Here is a 16,259-nt window from a genome sequence, read left to right as displayed (position 1 = left end):
TCTTCGGTTAGTTTGCATTGGATTGCAAACTAACTCAGATAAAAAATATATCAATATTTCTACATGAATTATTAATAAAGATTGCAAGCCGGCTGTGTGTGTGTTTGTGTGTGTTTGTGTGTGTGTGTGTGTGTGTGTGTGTGTGTGTGTGTGTGTGTGTGTGTGTGTGTGCAGAAAAACAAGAAAAAAAAAATTATTTTATTTATCTGAAATGGGCACATACACAACTTCAGTGAGCCAGGACAAGTTTTTGGGTCTCAAGTTGATAAATATTTTATTATGCTTAAATATCTATGGAATAGGATCTAAATCTATGTTTTGTTATAAAGAATAAAAAACTATCCAATTCCAATTTACGCACATTTTTATAAACATATCTTTCATCAAATTGCTTTATTTTTAAGACTAAAACCTGGAAATATTCAATAATAGATTGAGTGTGTGTTGAATTTGCGTTGCTTATAATCGAATTTTAAGAAGCAGGATTAAAACACACACACACACACACACACACACACACACACACACACACACACATATACAGTAAAATAAAATAAACACAAATAATATTTCATAACAAACACTGATCTTATCTACTACATCTGTAATCTCTTGTAGGCTGATTATTAGTGTTTTGCCTAATTAACTGGTACACTGCTCATTTGCGTCCGTGTGTGTGTGTGTGTGTGTGTGCGTATTAACCAGTGGGAGTTCTGTAGAACCTAAAATCCTGGTTGCCATATCTGTTGTCTTTAAGCCTCTATCACACGTGAACGTGAAAAAAAAAATCCGTTTGCCTCACAACTCCAAAACACATCATACAGAGGGGGGGATAGAAAGAAAAGGAGAAAAAGAAAGAAAGAAAGAAAGATAAGCCATCAGGATGTTGTTCATCTCTCCACATCAAGCGATCACACCTTCCTCCTGTTTCTCCGTCCTGAGCTGATGGTCGCCACCCGCCGCGCCAATGCTTCCTTCACCCAATACACACACACACACACACACACACACACACACACACACACACACACACAAATCTGCCTTTAACACCCTCAACATTCAGGTCTCAGGGATTAATCCACAAACACATTTACACCTCCAACAGCAACAGCATCTCCATCATCTAAAGCTCAAACATCAGCCAGGAAGACGTCCTACATGCCGTGAATAAATAAAAAAAACAAATCATCGACTTCACACTTTCTCTCCAAAGTTAAACAATTAAGAAAGCAGTAAAAAAAAAATAATAATCTGAGCAATAAACTGTTTTATTTCCTCTAATATATTTATAGCGCGTTCATACTTCTGTTAATTGGCAATAAAAACAGATCGTGATTCGGATTTTAGAATTCGGTTTTACATTTCTCTCTGTTCATACAGCAAAAAAAATGATTATAGTAAATGATTTCAATATTATGACAAAATAGAATAATTTCAATTTGCTTTCACCAGTAAAACTGGAAAATAAAAAGAATATCAGTCATTTCTTTTCTTTGATTTCATCACCTTGAGTCTAATGTAAGCCAATAAATGTTTATTTTTTATTTATTTTATTGAATTTAATCGCGAATGAATTTGTGCAAATGCTACAACATTAATCCGAAATGAATCAGATACTTAATAAAAAAAATAATATAAAAAATATAAAAAATATATAAAAAAAAAAATACTACTCCTGAATGTAATCAATATAAAAAATATTTGGAAAGTCATAAGTAAAGGCTACAAAATTGGATAGGAATCACTAAATAAACACACACACACACACACACACACACACACGCGACAGGCTACTTGATCATGCTTGTCATATCTGGTTTTAGAGTGGATAACACTAATTTAAAATCATTACAGGATTAAATACCATGTCTTCATTTGTATCCAGCCCACTGGGTGCTTTTTCTCCATCAGTGCGCACACACACACACACACACACACACACACACACACACACCGCGTCGACACTGTGTGTATCTGCTTCACATCAAAGACAACACCTCAGGGAGAATAAGTGACAGTGAGAAGTGATTAATGATCTGAGTCTCACTCATCTCTTCATGTGCTCACTGGATCGACCCTTTGCTCCTCAAAGCTGGACAGACTCAAGAGCTTCATCTCCAGCAGCTTCACCAATTCATCAAACTGACCAACACCAAATAAAGTGTAATTAAAACACTACCGTAATGAATCTGAATCTCTACCACGTCTACCAGAAAGTTCTAACAGTATAATATTTTGTTTGTCCAAGAATTAAAAACTGCATTGCCATTTGTGTTTGTATTTCATGTTCAAAGAGCGCCCTCTGTTGGCAAAAGACGAAGGTGCAAATGAATTTTGGTTGCTTCGTCCTACTGCGCTTGCGCAATCAGTATCGTAAGGAATTGTGCTAATTATACGAATTGAAGTCAAGAAAAGATTCTGAAGGAAGAGTGAGAGTGTAGTGGAGGTGAAGAGAGTGTCTGATGATCATGAAGCTGGAAGTTGAAAGGCGTGATGATAAATGTCATTAGTGGTTATGCTCCACAAGTGGGTTGTGAGATGGAGGAGAAGGACAAATTCTGGAGTGAGTTAGATGAAGTGGTAGAAGGTGTACCTAGGAATGAAAGATTGATGATTGGGGCAGACTTTAATGGGCATGTAGGTGAAGGGAACAGAGGTGATGAGGAGATGATGGTAGGTATGGTTTTAAGGAGAGGAATGTGGAAGGGCAGATGGTGGTAGATTTTGCTAAAAGGATGGAAATGGCAGTGGTGAACATGTATTTTGAGAAGAAGGAGGCTCATAGGGTGACGTATAAGAGTGGAGGAAGGTGCACACAGGTGGACTATGTTCTATGTAGAAGATGCAACCTGGAGGAGAGTGGAGAGTGTAAGGTGTTGGCAGGGGACAGTGTAGCTAGATGACATTGGATAGTGGTCTGTAGGATGGTTTTGAAGGTGAAGAAGAAGAGGAGGAGAGTGAGGAGGAGAGTGGTGGAAACTGAAGGAGGAAGATTGTAGTGTGAGATTCAGGGAAGAGGTCAGACAGGGGCTCGGTGGTGGTGAAGGTGCTGGATGATTGGGAAACTACTGCAGAAGTGATAAGTAAGACAGATAGAAAGGTACTTGGTGTAACATCTGGAAATAGAAAGAAAGACAAAGAGACGTGGTGGTGGAATGAGAACGTTTTTTTTTTATAACAAATCTATGAAATTGAGGATTCATTTCTTCATTCTTCTAAAAAATATCAGTATAAAAATATTAAATAAACACTGAGAGATTTGATTCTGGAATGAATACTGTACCCTGTAAAACTGTAAAAATACTAATATTTAAAAAAAAAGTGAACACAATATATGTTATATAGTTTTATATATATAGTGTGTGTGTGATAATGTAGTTTTCATATTATAGTTTTTTAATGTTTAAAAAAGTCAAATACAAATTAAGTTATTTTGATATATAATTATGACTAATATTTTAGAAAACAAGTTGTATAAATATCATTTTTTGTTATATAATATATATATATATATATATATATATATATATATATATATATATATATATATATATATATATATATATATAATATTACCACAAACAAATCTTTGGCTTTATTATGTAGTTTTAATTATGTTTATTTTGCTGTTTATTTTCTAATAATTAGTAAAAGACAAAAGATGTTAATATGATGAATCATCACTTTAATTGGTTAACTGGGCCAAGTTATGTTAACTGTGTGTGTGTGTGTGTGTGTGTGTGTGTGTGTGTGTGTGTGTGTGTGTGTGTGTGTGTGTGTTACTCTCCTGATCCGCATCTCATTAAGGTTTTAACTCACTGACAGCACACACACACACACACACACACACACACACACACACACACACACACACACTTGATCATCTAGGAGTGAACAGTGAACATGGAGCTGGACAGCCTGAGGAGTCTGCGAGAGAAACTCACACTTCGACATGCCATCATCAGGGAGTTTCTTGCAGAATTCCTCGGGACATTCGTGCTTATAGTGAGTAGAAATCTGATTCAAATCTGTGAAGAAGGATTCATGTGGTCATTTTTTCAGTAACAGCAATATAACTGTAAAACTATGTATATGAATATGAAAATATGTACAAGTCTTTTAATTATAACTATATAAAGTAATAATCTGCAATAATTTACATATTTGGGCATAATTGTTGCTCCTTGTGCCTTTTACAGCGTTATATAAAACGTCATAGAAATCAAACGATTTCAGCAGTAATTTTGATGATTTTGAAATTAATTGGTTTGTTATAAATGATTTATTTTATTTAGCAAAGTAATTCACAGAGAATCAGAAACATGGCTTTATCCTATTAATATTAATTATATTATATTATATTATATTATATTATATTATATTATATTATATTATATTATATTTTATCGTATCGTATCGTATCGTATCGTATCGTATCGTATCGTATCGTATCGTATCGTATCGTACTACATTACTATTATAATCTCTATTTACAGCCCATTAATAAGGTTGTAAAAATTAACCTCTATTCCTGAGATGTTCATGGCTTGACCCTGGAAAGTGTCTGGTCTGGAATTACTAACCCATTAACTAAATGTGTCACTGAATATTTCACTTCACGCTGTTTATTAAGAGGGAATTGTTAATCGTTGGTCAGGATGCCAGGATGCTGGTTAATGAACCAAAATTAAGCAACAGAACTGTGATGTTCTGATCAATCAGTGTTAAGATATGATCAAGCGAGGACTATGATTGATCATTATTAAATATTCATATCACCTTACTGTCCACACACTTTCTTGAATATCTGATTTATTTTTAATTTGTTGTTTATTTATTTATAAGTATTGGGACCCCTGACTTTTCCTGCCGTATCTGATTCTTCTCCAAACTGTGAACACAAAGTTGGAGGCACACAATTTAACAGAATGTCTATGGACTTTTAAACTTGGAGGCCGAAAACCTGTTCAATGACATTGCCCATGTCCACTATTAAGATCCTGAGTGTCCTGTTAGTGTCTTATCATTTTCCAATAAGAACATTATAGAAGTGAACGTCTTTTGTTGCTACTTTGTTCTTGTGAGTCCAGACAAGCTGGATTCTTTAATCCATGACCATTTTATATGTTCTTTCTCAGCTTTTTGGCTGTGGCTCGGTGGCACAGGCTGTGCTGAGTAGAGGAACCGTGGGGGAACCTCTTACCATCCACATCGGCTTCACCACAGGAGTAATGCTGGCTGTCTATGTGTCAGGAGGTGTATCAGGTAACAGGCTGTACCTGTATAGCCTTCACTGAGAGAGAGAGAGAGAGAGAGAGAGAGAGAGAGAGAGAGAGAGAGAGAGATGGATGGATGGATTGATAAATGGATGGATGGGACGGACAGACAGACAGACAGACAGACAGACAGACAATAGATAGATAGATAGATAGATAGATAGATAGATAGATAGATAGATAGATAGATAGATAGATAGATAGATAGATAGATAGATAGATAGAAGAATGGACAGACGGACGGACGGACAGACAGACAGACAGACAGACAGACAGACAGACAGACAGACAGATAGATAGATAGATAGATAGATAGATAGATAGATAGATAGATAGATAGATAGATAGATAGATTATTTGCTAAATTTAGTAGCAAATCATTGATTTTCAAGGCACTATTCAATTATCATTAATCAGAAAATAATCTTGATTATAATTTATTTAAAATAAAAAATTTTTACAAATAAAGATGGAAACATGGTGTGCTATATTACTCATCTTTTAAAAAACAACGATTTTTACCCTAAATTACCCTGAATTCAAAACTGCTTGTATTGCTAGATGAGGTTTTGTTATATAAATCTTCGTTATAGCTTTCATATGTTTTTGCCACACAAAAAGAGAAACGAAGCTCCCACACATCCTAAATCCCAATTTATCCACCCTGTGAAACCCAGTTCGGTTTAGTCAGCATGACCGTGCACAAACTCATACATCACAGCTTCCAAAACACCATGAGAAATCATATTTAACGCTCGGTCTGGTAATGGTTTTGCTTTGTCATGATCTTCAACTTACAAAGTTGAGTACAAAGAGTACAACACTTGTGGGAATATTTAGTTTAAATGTTAGTTCCTTCTAGAAGTTTTACTGATGCCCTCAGAATAGAAGTGCTGACATAAAAATGACTTAATGTAGGATTTCTGAGCATATTTCATTAATAGAGTCACCAAAACTTAAGAAGATACATTTTTCTGAGGTACTTTCAACAACATTTTGTGACATCAAATAAAAGACAAAAAATTGGCACAATTAATTGGCCAGCTGATCATTTGGTCGCCCTCTAGTGGAGACTCATAATTGTGCCTTTTTATTTGGAGGGAAAAAAGAGAAAACAATGACTACTAGTGAATTACTTATTAATAAAAAAAAAATAAATATGAAACCAAAGCCTGTCTATCTGACCTTGGTTCAATTAATCTGAGCAGTAGATGAGAAGAGCGAGAGTTGGCTCTCCTCATAGTACGTTGGAGTTTAATGGGGTCACTCCTACTCCATACAGAGGTTAAGAAGACTTAGGAAGATTATGTCAGAGCCAATTCCCAGGATGCCATGTGTACAATACGAATTTATAACGAGGACACATTTCCTAAGGTTTTGTATTGAGAAGATTGAGTCTGAGAAAAAATATCGATTGGATTATTCTTTTATAACCAGGACCTTCTGTAACCTTCTGAAAGATTTTTTTCAAAAGCAGGAGAGTTGATCAGTCAAAGAAGCGGAAATAGTTCAAGGAGTTCAAGGAGAAAAAAACATTTTTCATTCCTTATTCTCAAAACCTATAAAGGGAAAGGAGTGCTTAGTCCTTCGCCCTGTGTTTTCTGTTTTCTGTGATTGTTGTTGTATGTTGCACAAGGGTTCAGAAGGAACGTTGTTTCATTTCACTGTGTAATGCGTCAGCTATATATATGGTTGAAATGACAATAAAAGCTTCTTGAATTGACTTCTACACTCAAGTCAAGTCAAGTCAAGACTAACAATACATTTCCAAAAAGTTGTTCTTATTCTCTCTCCAAAAGTAGCATCATATTAAACCAGTGAGATATATAAGGCTAGATTAAGAATCGCGTGCATGAGAAGTTACCCGGTGAAATGGCTACTACTTGCCACAAGAGGCAGCGTTATATGTTCCACAACAATGCATAGCTAATCGCAGAAGCGCCTGTCTATTAATCAGCCTAATTTGCAGAACGATCAGCCGATGTCGATTAATTTTAACAAATGCCAAAAAATTGGCACAACTTATCGGCCGGCCGAACATTTGGTCGCCCTCTAGTGGAGACTCATCAAGTCTTGACTTGACTTGACTTGACTTGACTTGAGTGTAGAAGCTGTACATGTTGCAGTTAGATATTTATTTCGTTAAAAGGTTTGCATTATAATGTAAAAGTGAAGTCCATCCATTCTACACAATTTACTAACAATGATGGATTCAAAAACATTATACTGGTATGGATATCTGTATTGATATAAACAATAGTAGTATTGAAAAAACATGGTATTGGACCGAAAAGTAAATAAAGTAATATATCAGCCATTATTACTGCACACAAACTGTCATCATACTTAAATTAACATGCAGTTAATAAATATAAAATGTTAAGTATTCAAAGGTATTTAAGTGTATATTGACTTATACTTGTAATGTTTTTTTCCAGGAGGACATGTAAACCCAGCGGTATCTCTAGCCATGGCTGTCTTAGGCAGGCTTCCTATTTTAAAGTTGCCAGTCTATGTGGCTGCCCAATTCATTGGTGCTTTTGCAGGCTCTTGTGCTGTGTTTGGACTGTACTATGGTGAGTAAATATTTAATAACAGGAATGATCTGGTCCCTAGAATGTTTTAAATATGTTTCCAATCACATTTAGCTGTAGATCATATCAGAATCATTATTAGTGTAGGAATAAAGGTGGTTAAGGCATTGGACTTTAGGTTATGGAAGGTTATGAGTTGAAAACCCAGCAACACCAAGCTGCCACTGCTGGGTCCTTGAACAAGGCCGTTAACCGTCAACTGCTCAATCATAAGTCGCTTTGAATAATGCCGTCTCCAAATGACGTTAATGTAAATACACTTTATAGAAAGTTTGTGGACACCTGACCAAAATATTCCATTCCACATTTAGTTCCCGTTTGCTGTTATAATAACTTCCAGTCTTCTGGGAAGATGTTCCACTAGATTTTGGAGTGTGCTTGTGGAGATTTCTGCTCATTCAGCTGTAAGGGTGTTAGTAAAGTAGGGTACTGATGTAGGTGAGGAGAGGTGTTCACCTTCATGGAGCTGACATCCTACTGCTAGCAGTCTGGGGAAATGATACTGAACACATACTGTATGGCTGAAAAAGTCAGGTGTTCCAATAATTTTGTTCATATATTGTAGATCAGGTTAGCATTGCAATGTAGGGTCTCCAGATTGGTGACTTGGTCAGAGTTAATCCTCAAATCCAGGTAGAAAATCCTGGAAAAAAAACATTTCTGGCTAAGGGTCCATGAGACTGTCCATGAGACCTTCTCCAGTGTCTCCAGAAACCCTTTATTTAAAGCTAATAGCAAACACTTTACCTCTACAGATGCTTTCATGGACTACTCCAATGGCGAGCTGCTGGTCAAGGGTGAAAATGCCACCGCGAACATCTTCGCCAGCTACCCGGGAAAGCATCTCTCTGGCTTCAACGGGTTTTTTGATCAGGTGATGAAACACATGGTTTGAGTCACACTACTATAAAGAATTATGGGTCTGCTCTGAAGATGTGCTTTGGACTCTTCAATACTGTATACCATACACACGTATGAGACAGGAATCTGTGCTGTTTGGATGAATTTCATTCTTTTATATTGGTTTCAGGACAAGAAACCAGAGACTGAGTGTGGTCTCAGTAGTACCTGATGAGTTGCCAGATATTTTCTGTGCAAACCTGTGGGTATAAGGATAAATTCGAAAAAAGATGTAGATAGTTTTAGGGTGTAGAAGAGGAGCAAGATCCTTGTTTAAGATCATTTTAGTGGTAAGAATTACTAAAAGAGACTTATCGGTCTGCCAATTGACTAAAAGAGGAAACCTTTCGGACTGACCCTGATACTAAAGGTGAGGTTATTTCAAGCTAGATTCTACAAAACTAGAATACAGGCAAAAGTATTGGAACACCTGGCTTGTGGTTCTTCCCCAAACTGTTACCTAAATTTTCCAGGCACACAATTGTATACGATGGCTTTGGATGCAGTACTGAGTGAAGGGAAAGAAACCCAAACCTGGATTTCAGACCCAAACCTGTTCCAGCATGACAATGTACAAAGCTCTGTGCACAAAGCCAGCTCCATGAGGCTGTATATGTTTTCAATTGGTTGGAGTGGAAGATCTTGTGCAGCCTGCTAAAGATCTCTGACCTCAAAACTACTAATCACCTCTGGGATGAATTGGACAACAAATCTCTACAAAATCTAGTGGAACATCTCCCCAGAAGAGTGGAGCTTATTATAAAAGCTGTATGAGCGCTTACTTTTGAGGAGAGGTGGGAGTTTTTTTGGTTTTTACCATTTCCTCTGTTTAATATTGCTCACAGTGTAGGATTGATAGCTAATTAGTGTCTGTGCTACATCACAACTTCATCACTATTACTGAAGCTTCACCTTAAACTGACCCATATGCAATAGGAGACCATTAACATTCAAGTTGGGCATCAATCCTCCTCTTCCCACCAGTCCCATGGGGTCCAGGTTAAAGTTAACTTTCCGGGTTTAACCTTTGTTAAAGCTAGACAAGACATTCATCATTGCTAAGTATGCATGTTAGGAGTTCCTACATCGAAATCTCTCAGCTTCATAATTCAAAGAGTGATTCATACTTTGGCACAGGTCATTATTTATCAGGTTTCAATCAATGGACATGTCAGATTAGAGAAATGGTATCTAATATAGTGTCTGTGAATCAGGATGGAAGTCTAGTGAATGTAGAAATGAATTGATTTTATTAGATCTAATTGGAAAAATCTTTATTATGGATCTGGCTTGAGAATTCAACATTTCTGAAGTATATTCTGTAGTAATACACAATAAACTCGAAGCCTTCCAAATATTCCAATCTAGAAAAATGTCACACTATATGGACCAAAGTATTGGGACACCCGACATTTCCAACTACGTGGTTCTGGTTCTTCCCCCTGACTGTTGTAGGCACACAGTCGAATGTTTTTGTGAAAGAAGCTCAAACCTGAATGTCAGAAACCTGTTCCAGCATGACGACGCTCCTGTGCATAAAGCCAGGTCCATCAAGATGTATACGGTTTACATGGGTTAGAGTAAAAGATCTTGATTGGCCTGCTATAGATCTTTGACCTCAAACCTAAACCATATTGAACAACTTTTGGAATGAATGTGGGCACACATTCCCAGGCCTCATCACCTCTACAAAATCTAGTGGAACATCTTCCCAGCAAATGTGAAATGGGATGTTCAAAAAGATTTACATACCAATCTTATGGTCAGGTGTCCACAAAATATTCTCCATATGTTTTATCACCAGCCTTGTGGCTGAACGAGCACAAATCTCCACAAGAACAGCCCAAAATCAAGTGGAACATAGTTATATAGTTATATAGTTATATAGTTTATCTCTCACACACACACACACACACACACACACACACACACACACACACACACACACAGTTTAACGGTTACTGATTCTGATGCAGGTGATCGCCACTGCCACTCTGGTGCTGTGTATCCTGGCCATCGTGGACAAGAAAAACATAGGAGCCCCTAAAGGAATGGAGCCCCTGCTCATCGGATTCACCGTCCTTGGCATCGCAGTGGCAATGGGATTCAACTGCGGCTATCCTATTAACCCTGCCCGAGACCTGGGACCCCGCCTCTTTACCGCGGTGGCAGGTTGGGGGGTGGAGGTGTTCAGGTAGAGAAAATACACTCACACAAATCTGCTTGATCTCTGACCCTGACCCTGACCTCACCTAATTCCTTACGTCAGAGATGATATTCAGCTTCACTCTATCGCTATAACCTTAGCGCATTATTAACTTTTTGAAGAAACACAGCTGGCTTATAAACAAATTAGCCAGCAAGACCATTTGGGTAAAACGTAAACTATTTCTCAGGATAATGGTTAAGTGAGGAAAAAAAATGAATCCAACTCTTAAATTTGGAGCTTGATAAGATTTTTAGGTGATAATTTCCTTTTTATGAATTGGACTATACATTTTTATATATTTGGTTATAATTATATATATATAAGTTCAGCCCAATTCATCCAATAACATTTAAGATGTCACATTTAAAACATATATTCGCTGAGCACTTTATTAGAAACATTTAAACAATATTGAGAAAAGCCTATTTTTGCTGTTTAAACAGCCTGATTTTTTGGATTCTACAAGATTTTTGGAACATTCCTTTGAAATTCAGTTCATACTGGTTTGACTCTCTAGACTTACTGCATTCAAAGTGGTCTGTCTGGTCTTCTAATCACCCACCAGAAGAACACAGAGTTCCTCAAAGATAAACAGCCACATCACATATCATCAAGACCTATCTGTAGCAATGAGATACAAATATCACTATACTATACTTTACTATACTTTACTACACTATACTCTACTTTACTATACTATACTATACTACACTATACTCTACTATACTATACTATACTATACTACACTATACTCTACTTTACTATACTATACTATACTATACTATACTACACTATACTCTACTTTACTCTACTATACTATACAACCCTATACTATACTATACTATGCTATACGATACTATACTCTACTCTACTCTACTATCCTATACTATACTATACTACACTATACTCTACTTTACTCTACTCTACTCTACTATACAACCCTATACTATACTACTATACTATACTATACTATACTATACAACCCTATACTATACTCTACTCTACTCTACTCTACTCTACTAAACTATACAACCCTATACTATACCATACTATACCATACTATACAACCCTATACTATACTACTCTACTCTACTCACTCTACTCTACTCTACTCTACAACCATATACTATACTATACTATACTACACTATACTCTACTTTACTCTACTCTACTATACTATACAACCCTATACTATACTATACTATACTATACCATACTATACCATACTATACTATACAACCCTATACTATACCACACTATACTCACTTTACTCTACTCTACTATACTATACAACCCTATACTATACTATACTATACTATACTATACTACACTATACTCTACTCTACTCTACTATACTATACAACACCATACTATACTCTACTCTACTCTACTATACCATACTATACAACCCTATACTATACTCTACTATACCACACTATACTCTACTATACCTACTATACTATACTCTACTATACTCTACTCTACTATACTATACTACACTATACTATACTCTACTCTACTCTACTCTACTATACAACCCTATACTATACTATACTATACTATACTACACTATACTCTACTATACTATACACCCCTATACTATACTATATTCTACTCTACTCTACTCTATTATACTATACTCTACTATACTATACAATACTATACTATACTATACTATAAATGTTGCACAAGAGTCGCACTAAAACAAGTATAAATAAAGTTGAAGACTATGAGAATGTTGGTGAAACGACTAATGCGGCCAGCAGAGGGCGCTCTCAACAGAATTCACCATATTCTTTACCAGTATTCTTGACATTATACAATATGTGGACACCTGATCATAAATTTCGTATGTAATTTTCGAACATCCGGTTCCACATTTACCTCCACTCTTCTGGGGAGATGTTCCTCTAGAACAGGGGTCGCGAACCTTTTTTCGCAGAAGAGCCAGATTTTTTTTGGCGATCACATGTTGAGCAAGTGCATGAATACATGTTTTAAAGAGCAATTGGGAAAAATGTTACTATTATTAAGAAAATAACATTTCAATTACAGTTTTATTCAGGCCCAAAAACAATACAAAATAAATAAATCAAATATGCAGCAACACAAGTTAAGTGCGTGTGAAGATCAAAGAGCAGCGTTTAAACTGGGGCCTTCAAACAAACATTTCCATCTCTTTTATACTACTTACAGGCTTTTAATCAAACCTTCATAAAAAAAAACTTCATTACACATCCGTCACAGAAAAAGCTAATATTCAGGATTCTCACAATTAGTGCGACTTCTGGCTTTGCGTTGTTTTGCTAATAGCTTTGTAGTTTGGTTCAACAAACAACTGGTCGTTTAATTGTATGCAAATGTTCAAACTCTCATCTGTCAGATTTCAGAATGTCTCTCAACGTTTGATTTTTTGACAGAAAAAATATGTTCTGTGCAAACCAGCCGGAGCAGATCACCAGAGCTTTCAATAAACGCACATGTTTTCATCCACTCATTCGGAAACTTTCGATGTTCCTCTGAATTGTTTCTTTTTGTCACTCATGGTCGAATATGTGTGTGCAAGGTTACCATAGAAACGTAAGTACGTTTCCCATTTATTGGTGTTTGTTATGAACAAACTCTTGATGTCACCCAAATGAGGATGGGTCCCCTTTTTGAGTCTGGTTCCTCTCAAGGTTTCTTCCTCATAACATCTAAGGGAGTTTTTCCTTCTCACAGTCGCCACGGCTGCTCATCAGGGATAAACACACACCATTCACCTTAACTGTTGATTTCTGTAAAGCTGCTTTGGGACGACGTCTGTTGTGAAAAGCGCAATACAAACAAACTTGACTTGACTTGACTTGACTTAACTTCTCACCTCAACTTTATCAGTTCCTGACAGTACCCTTGTGGCTGAATGAGCACAAATCTCCATAAAATCTAGTGGAACATCTTCCCAGAACACAATTTTATGGTCAGGTGCCCACAAACTTTAGTTTATATAAATTCTTTCCATCTGTTGCCTCCTGGATGAAGCTATAAAAACATAACGTAAGTTGTTTGGACTCTGGTGTTTGATCGTTGTGTGACTGTGGTCTGTTCTCCTTACTGTTTGTGTCAAACTGCCAGATAAGCTTTTCTTCAAACAAACTCCTCCGCATGTCCCAACATGACACTGCGTGCGAGTTCAAAACCTTGATCAGTGGAGCAAATACAAAATCCGCAAAATAGACAAACCTCTGATTGTGCATGTTGACCATGATGTGTTTTCATGTGTGTAGTGATGCTGATTGGTGTGTGTTGTGGTGTTCAGAGCCGCAGACCACTGGTGGTGGATCCCAGTCGCTGGTCCGACGGTGGGAGGAGTCTTGGGTGCAATGATCTACTACCTGCTGATCGAGCTACACCACGTCGAGCCAGAAAAAAAGCATGAGGAGAAAAACAATGTGAAGGACAAGTATGAAATGATCAACATGAAATAGACAGGAGACAAATCAGGACACTTTCTGTTCATCTGTTTTTTGTTGTTCTTTAGGTTGGTAGTAGATTTATAGTAGCAGTGATGAGATAAAAAAAAAAGGTTTATTTTGAAGTAAATGACAATGAATTAGAATTTTTTTTAAGGACCGACTTATAAAGTATAAAATATTATCTGAATATTATGGTGGGATTTTTGCTGCCTGAAGACACTGAACCTCGATGTTAAGTGGAACAATATTTTCACAGTATAGCGAAAGTTTGATGAGTGAATTATTATAAATGAAATCATTTGTGACAATTAAAATGAAACTGGATTCAGGAAAAATAATTACATTCCATCAGCTACTAAAATTTACTCACTCATGCATTCGCTCATTCTCTCATTTACTCTCATCCATCCTTCCATCCATCCATTCATCCATCCATTCGTTTGTTGTTTGTTCATTCACTCGTTCATTCTCACACTTATTTACTCACATATTCACTCCGTCTCTGATTTATTCACTCACTCACTCATTTATTCACTCGTTTTTTTATTTACTCTCATCCATTCATCCATTCATTTACTCGTTCATTCACTCGTTCATTCTGACACACCTATTTACTCATTCACGGAGTCTCTTATTTACTTACTCATTTATTCACTCAATCTCTCATTTACTCGATCACTCAGTCTCTTATTCACTCAATCATTCACTCACACACTTTATTTACTCACTCATTCACTCACTCATACATTCATTCACTCACACACACACACATACACTCACTCACACACACACACACACACACACACACACACACACACACACATTCACACACACACACATTCACTCACACACACACACACACACACACACACACACACACACACACACACACACACACACACACACACACACTCATTCACTCACACACACACACACACACACACACACACACACACACACACACACACACACACTCATTCACTCACACACACACACATACACTCACACACACACACACACACACACACACACACACTCATTCACACACACACACATTCATTCACTCTCTCTCACACACACACACATACACACACACACACACGTGTGAGTGAGTGAGTGAGTGAGTGTATGTGTGTGTGAGAGTGAATGAATGTGTGTGTGTGTGTGTGTGTGTGTGTACACGCACATTCATTCAGTACATTTACCTATTATTATTATTATTTTTATCTTTTTTTAAACCATGTATAGTTTAATGATCTGCCGATTGTATCTTCTGAAATTTCTAATGTAAAATATAAATAAATAAATGACCATTTCTGGTTGAACACAAAAAATCTGACTCATGGAATGCAATTTTACATAAATTGATAATAGTTTATATATTATAATATATATTTTTATGATGGAATATATTCTGAAAATACACGGACCACACCGACCCCAGGCACCTGATCCAGTGGTATTGTTTGCTCACTAATCTGTGTCACAGTGATCCAATGTTTGGAAGTTCATTACGTGTCTGTTCCCAAAGTAAAACTGCTGTCCAGCTAAACATAACGTGCTGTAAAAATTTCACGTTTTAATGCAATACTTAAATGCATTAGGTGTTTCTAATGATTATGCACCCAGAACAACCCAAGCATCAGTCTTTAATAAGCAAAAGCAAGACCTTCAGTTGAAGAAACTACCATGGGGTAAACTGTAGAGGAGCCAGAAATGCAGCATGTGTTTGGAAAGGCTCTGTTTGCTCTTCTGGTTTGACCCGATAAGATTCTAGTATTTAAGTTCCAACATAAAAAGGCTATTTTGCAACTTCGAAAATGGA

General features: G+C 36.6%; 1 protein-coding gene across 1 annotated transcript; it reads left to right on the top strand.

Annotated features, from left to right (window-relative positions):
* Positions 1-3,829: 3,829 nt before the first annotated feature.
* On the top strand, positions 3,830-15,199 carry aqp9b (aquaporin 9b). The gene is made up of 6 exons (XM_046840541.1): positions 3,830-4,005; positions 5,139-5,265; positions 7,715-7,852; positions 8,626-8,744; positions 10,747-10,964; positions 14,278-15,199. Exons 1-6 carry the CDS (start codon positions 3,904-3,906, stop codon positions 14,444-14,446), a joined length of 873 nt encoding a protein of 290 aa, XP_046696497.1. The 5' UTR covers positions 3,830-3,903; the 3' UTR covers positions 14,447-15,199.
* Positions 15,200-16,259: the final 1,060 nt, after the last annotated feature.

The sequence above is a fragment of the Silurus meridionalis genome, chromosome 26 (genome assembly GCF_014805685.1).
Source record: "Silurus meridionalis isolate SWU-2019-XX chromosome 26, ASM1480568v1, whole genome shotgun sequence".
NCBI lineage: Eukaryota > Metazoa > Chordata > Actinopteri > Siluriformes > Siluridae > Silurus > Silurus meridionalis.
Note: the sequence above shows the minus strand (reverse complement) of the source record. Positions and strands in the feature narration are given on the sequence as shown.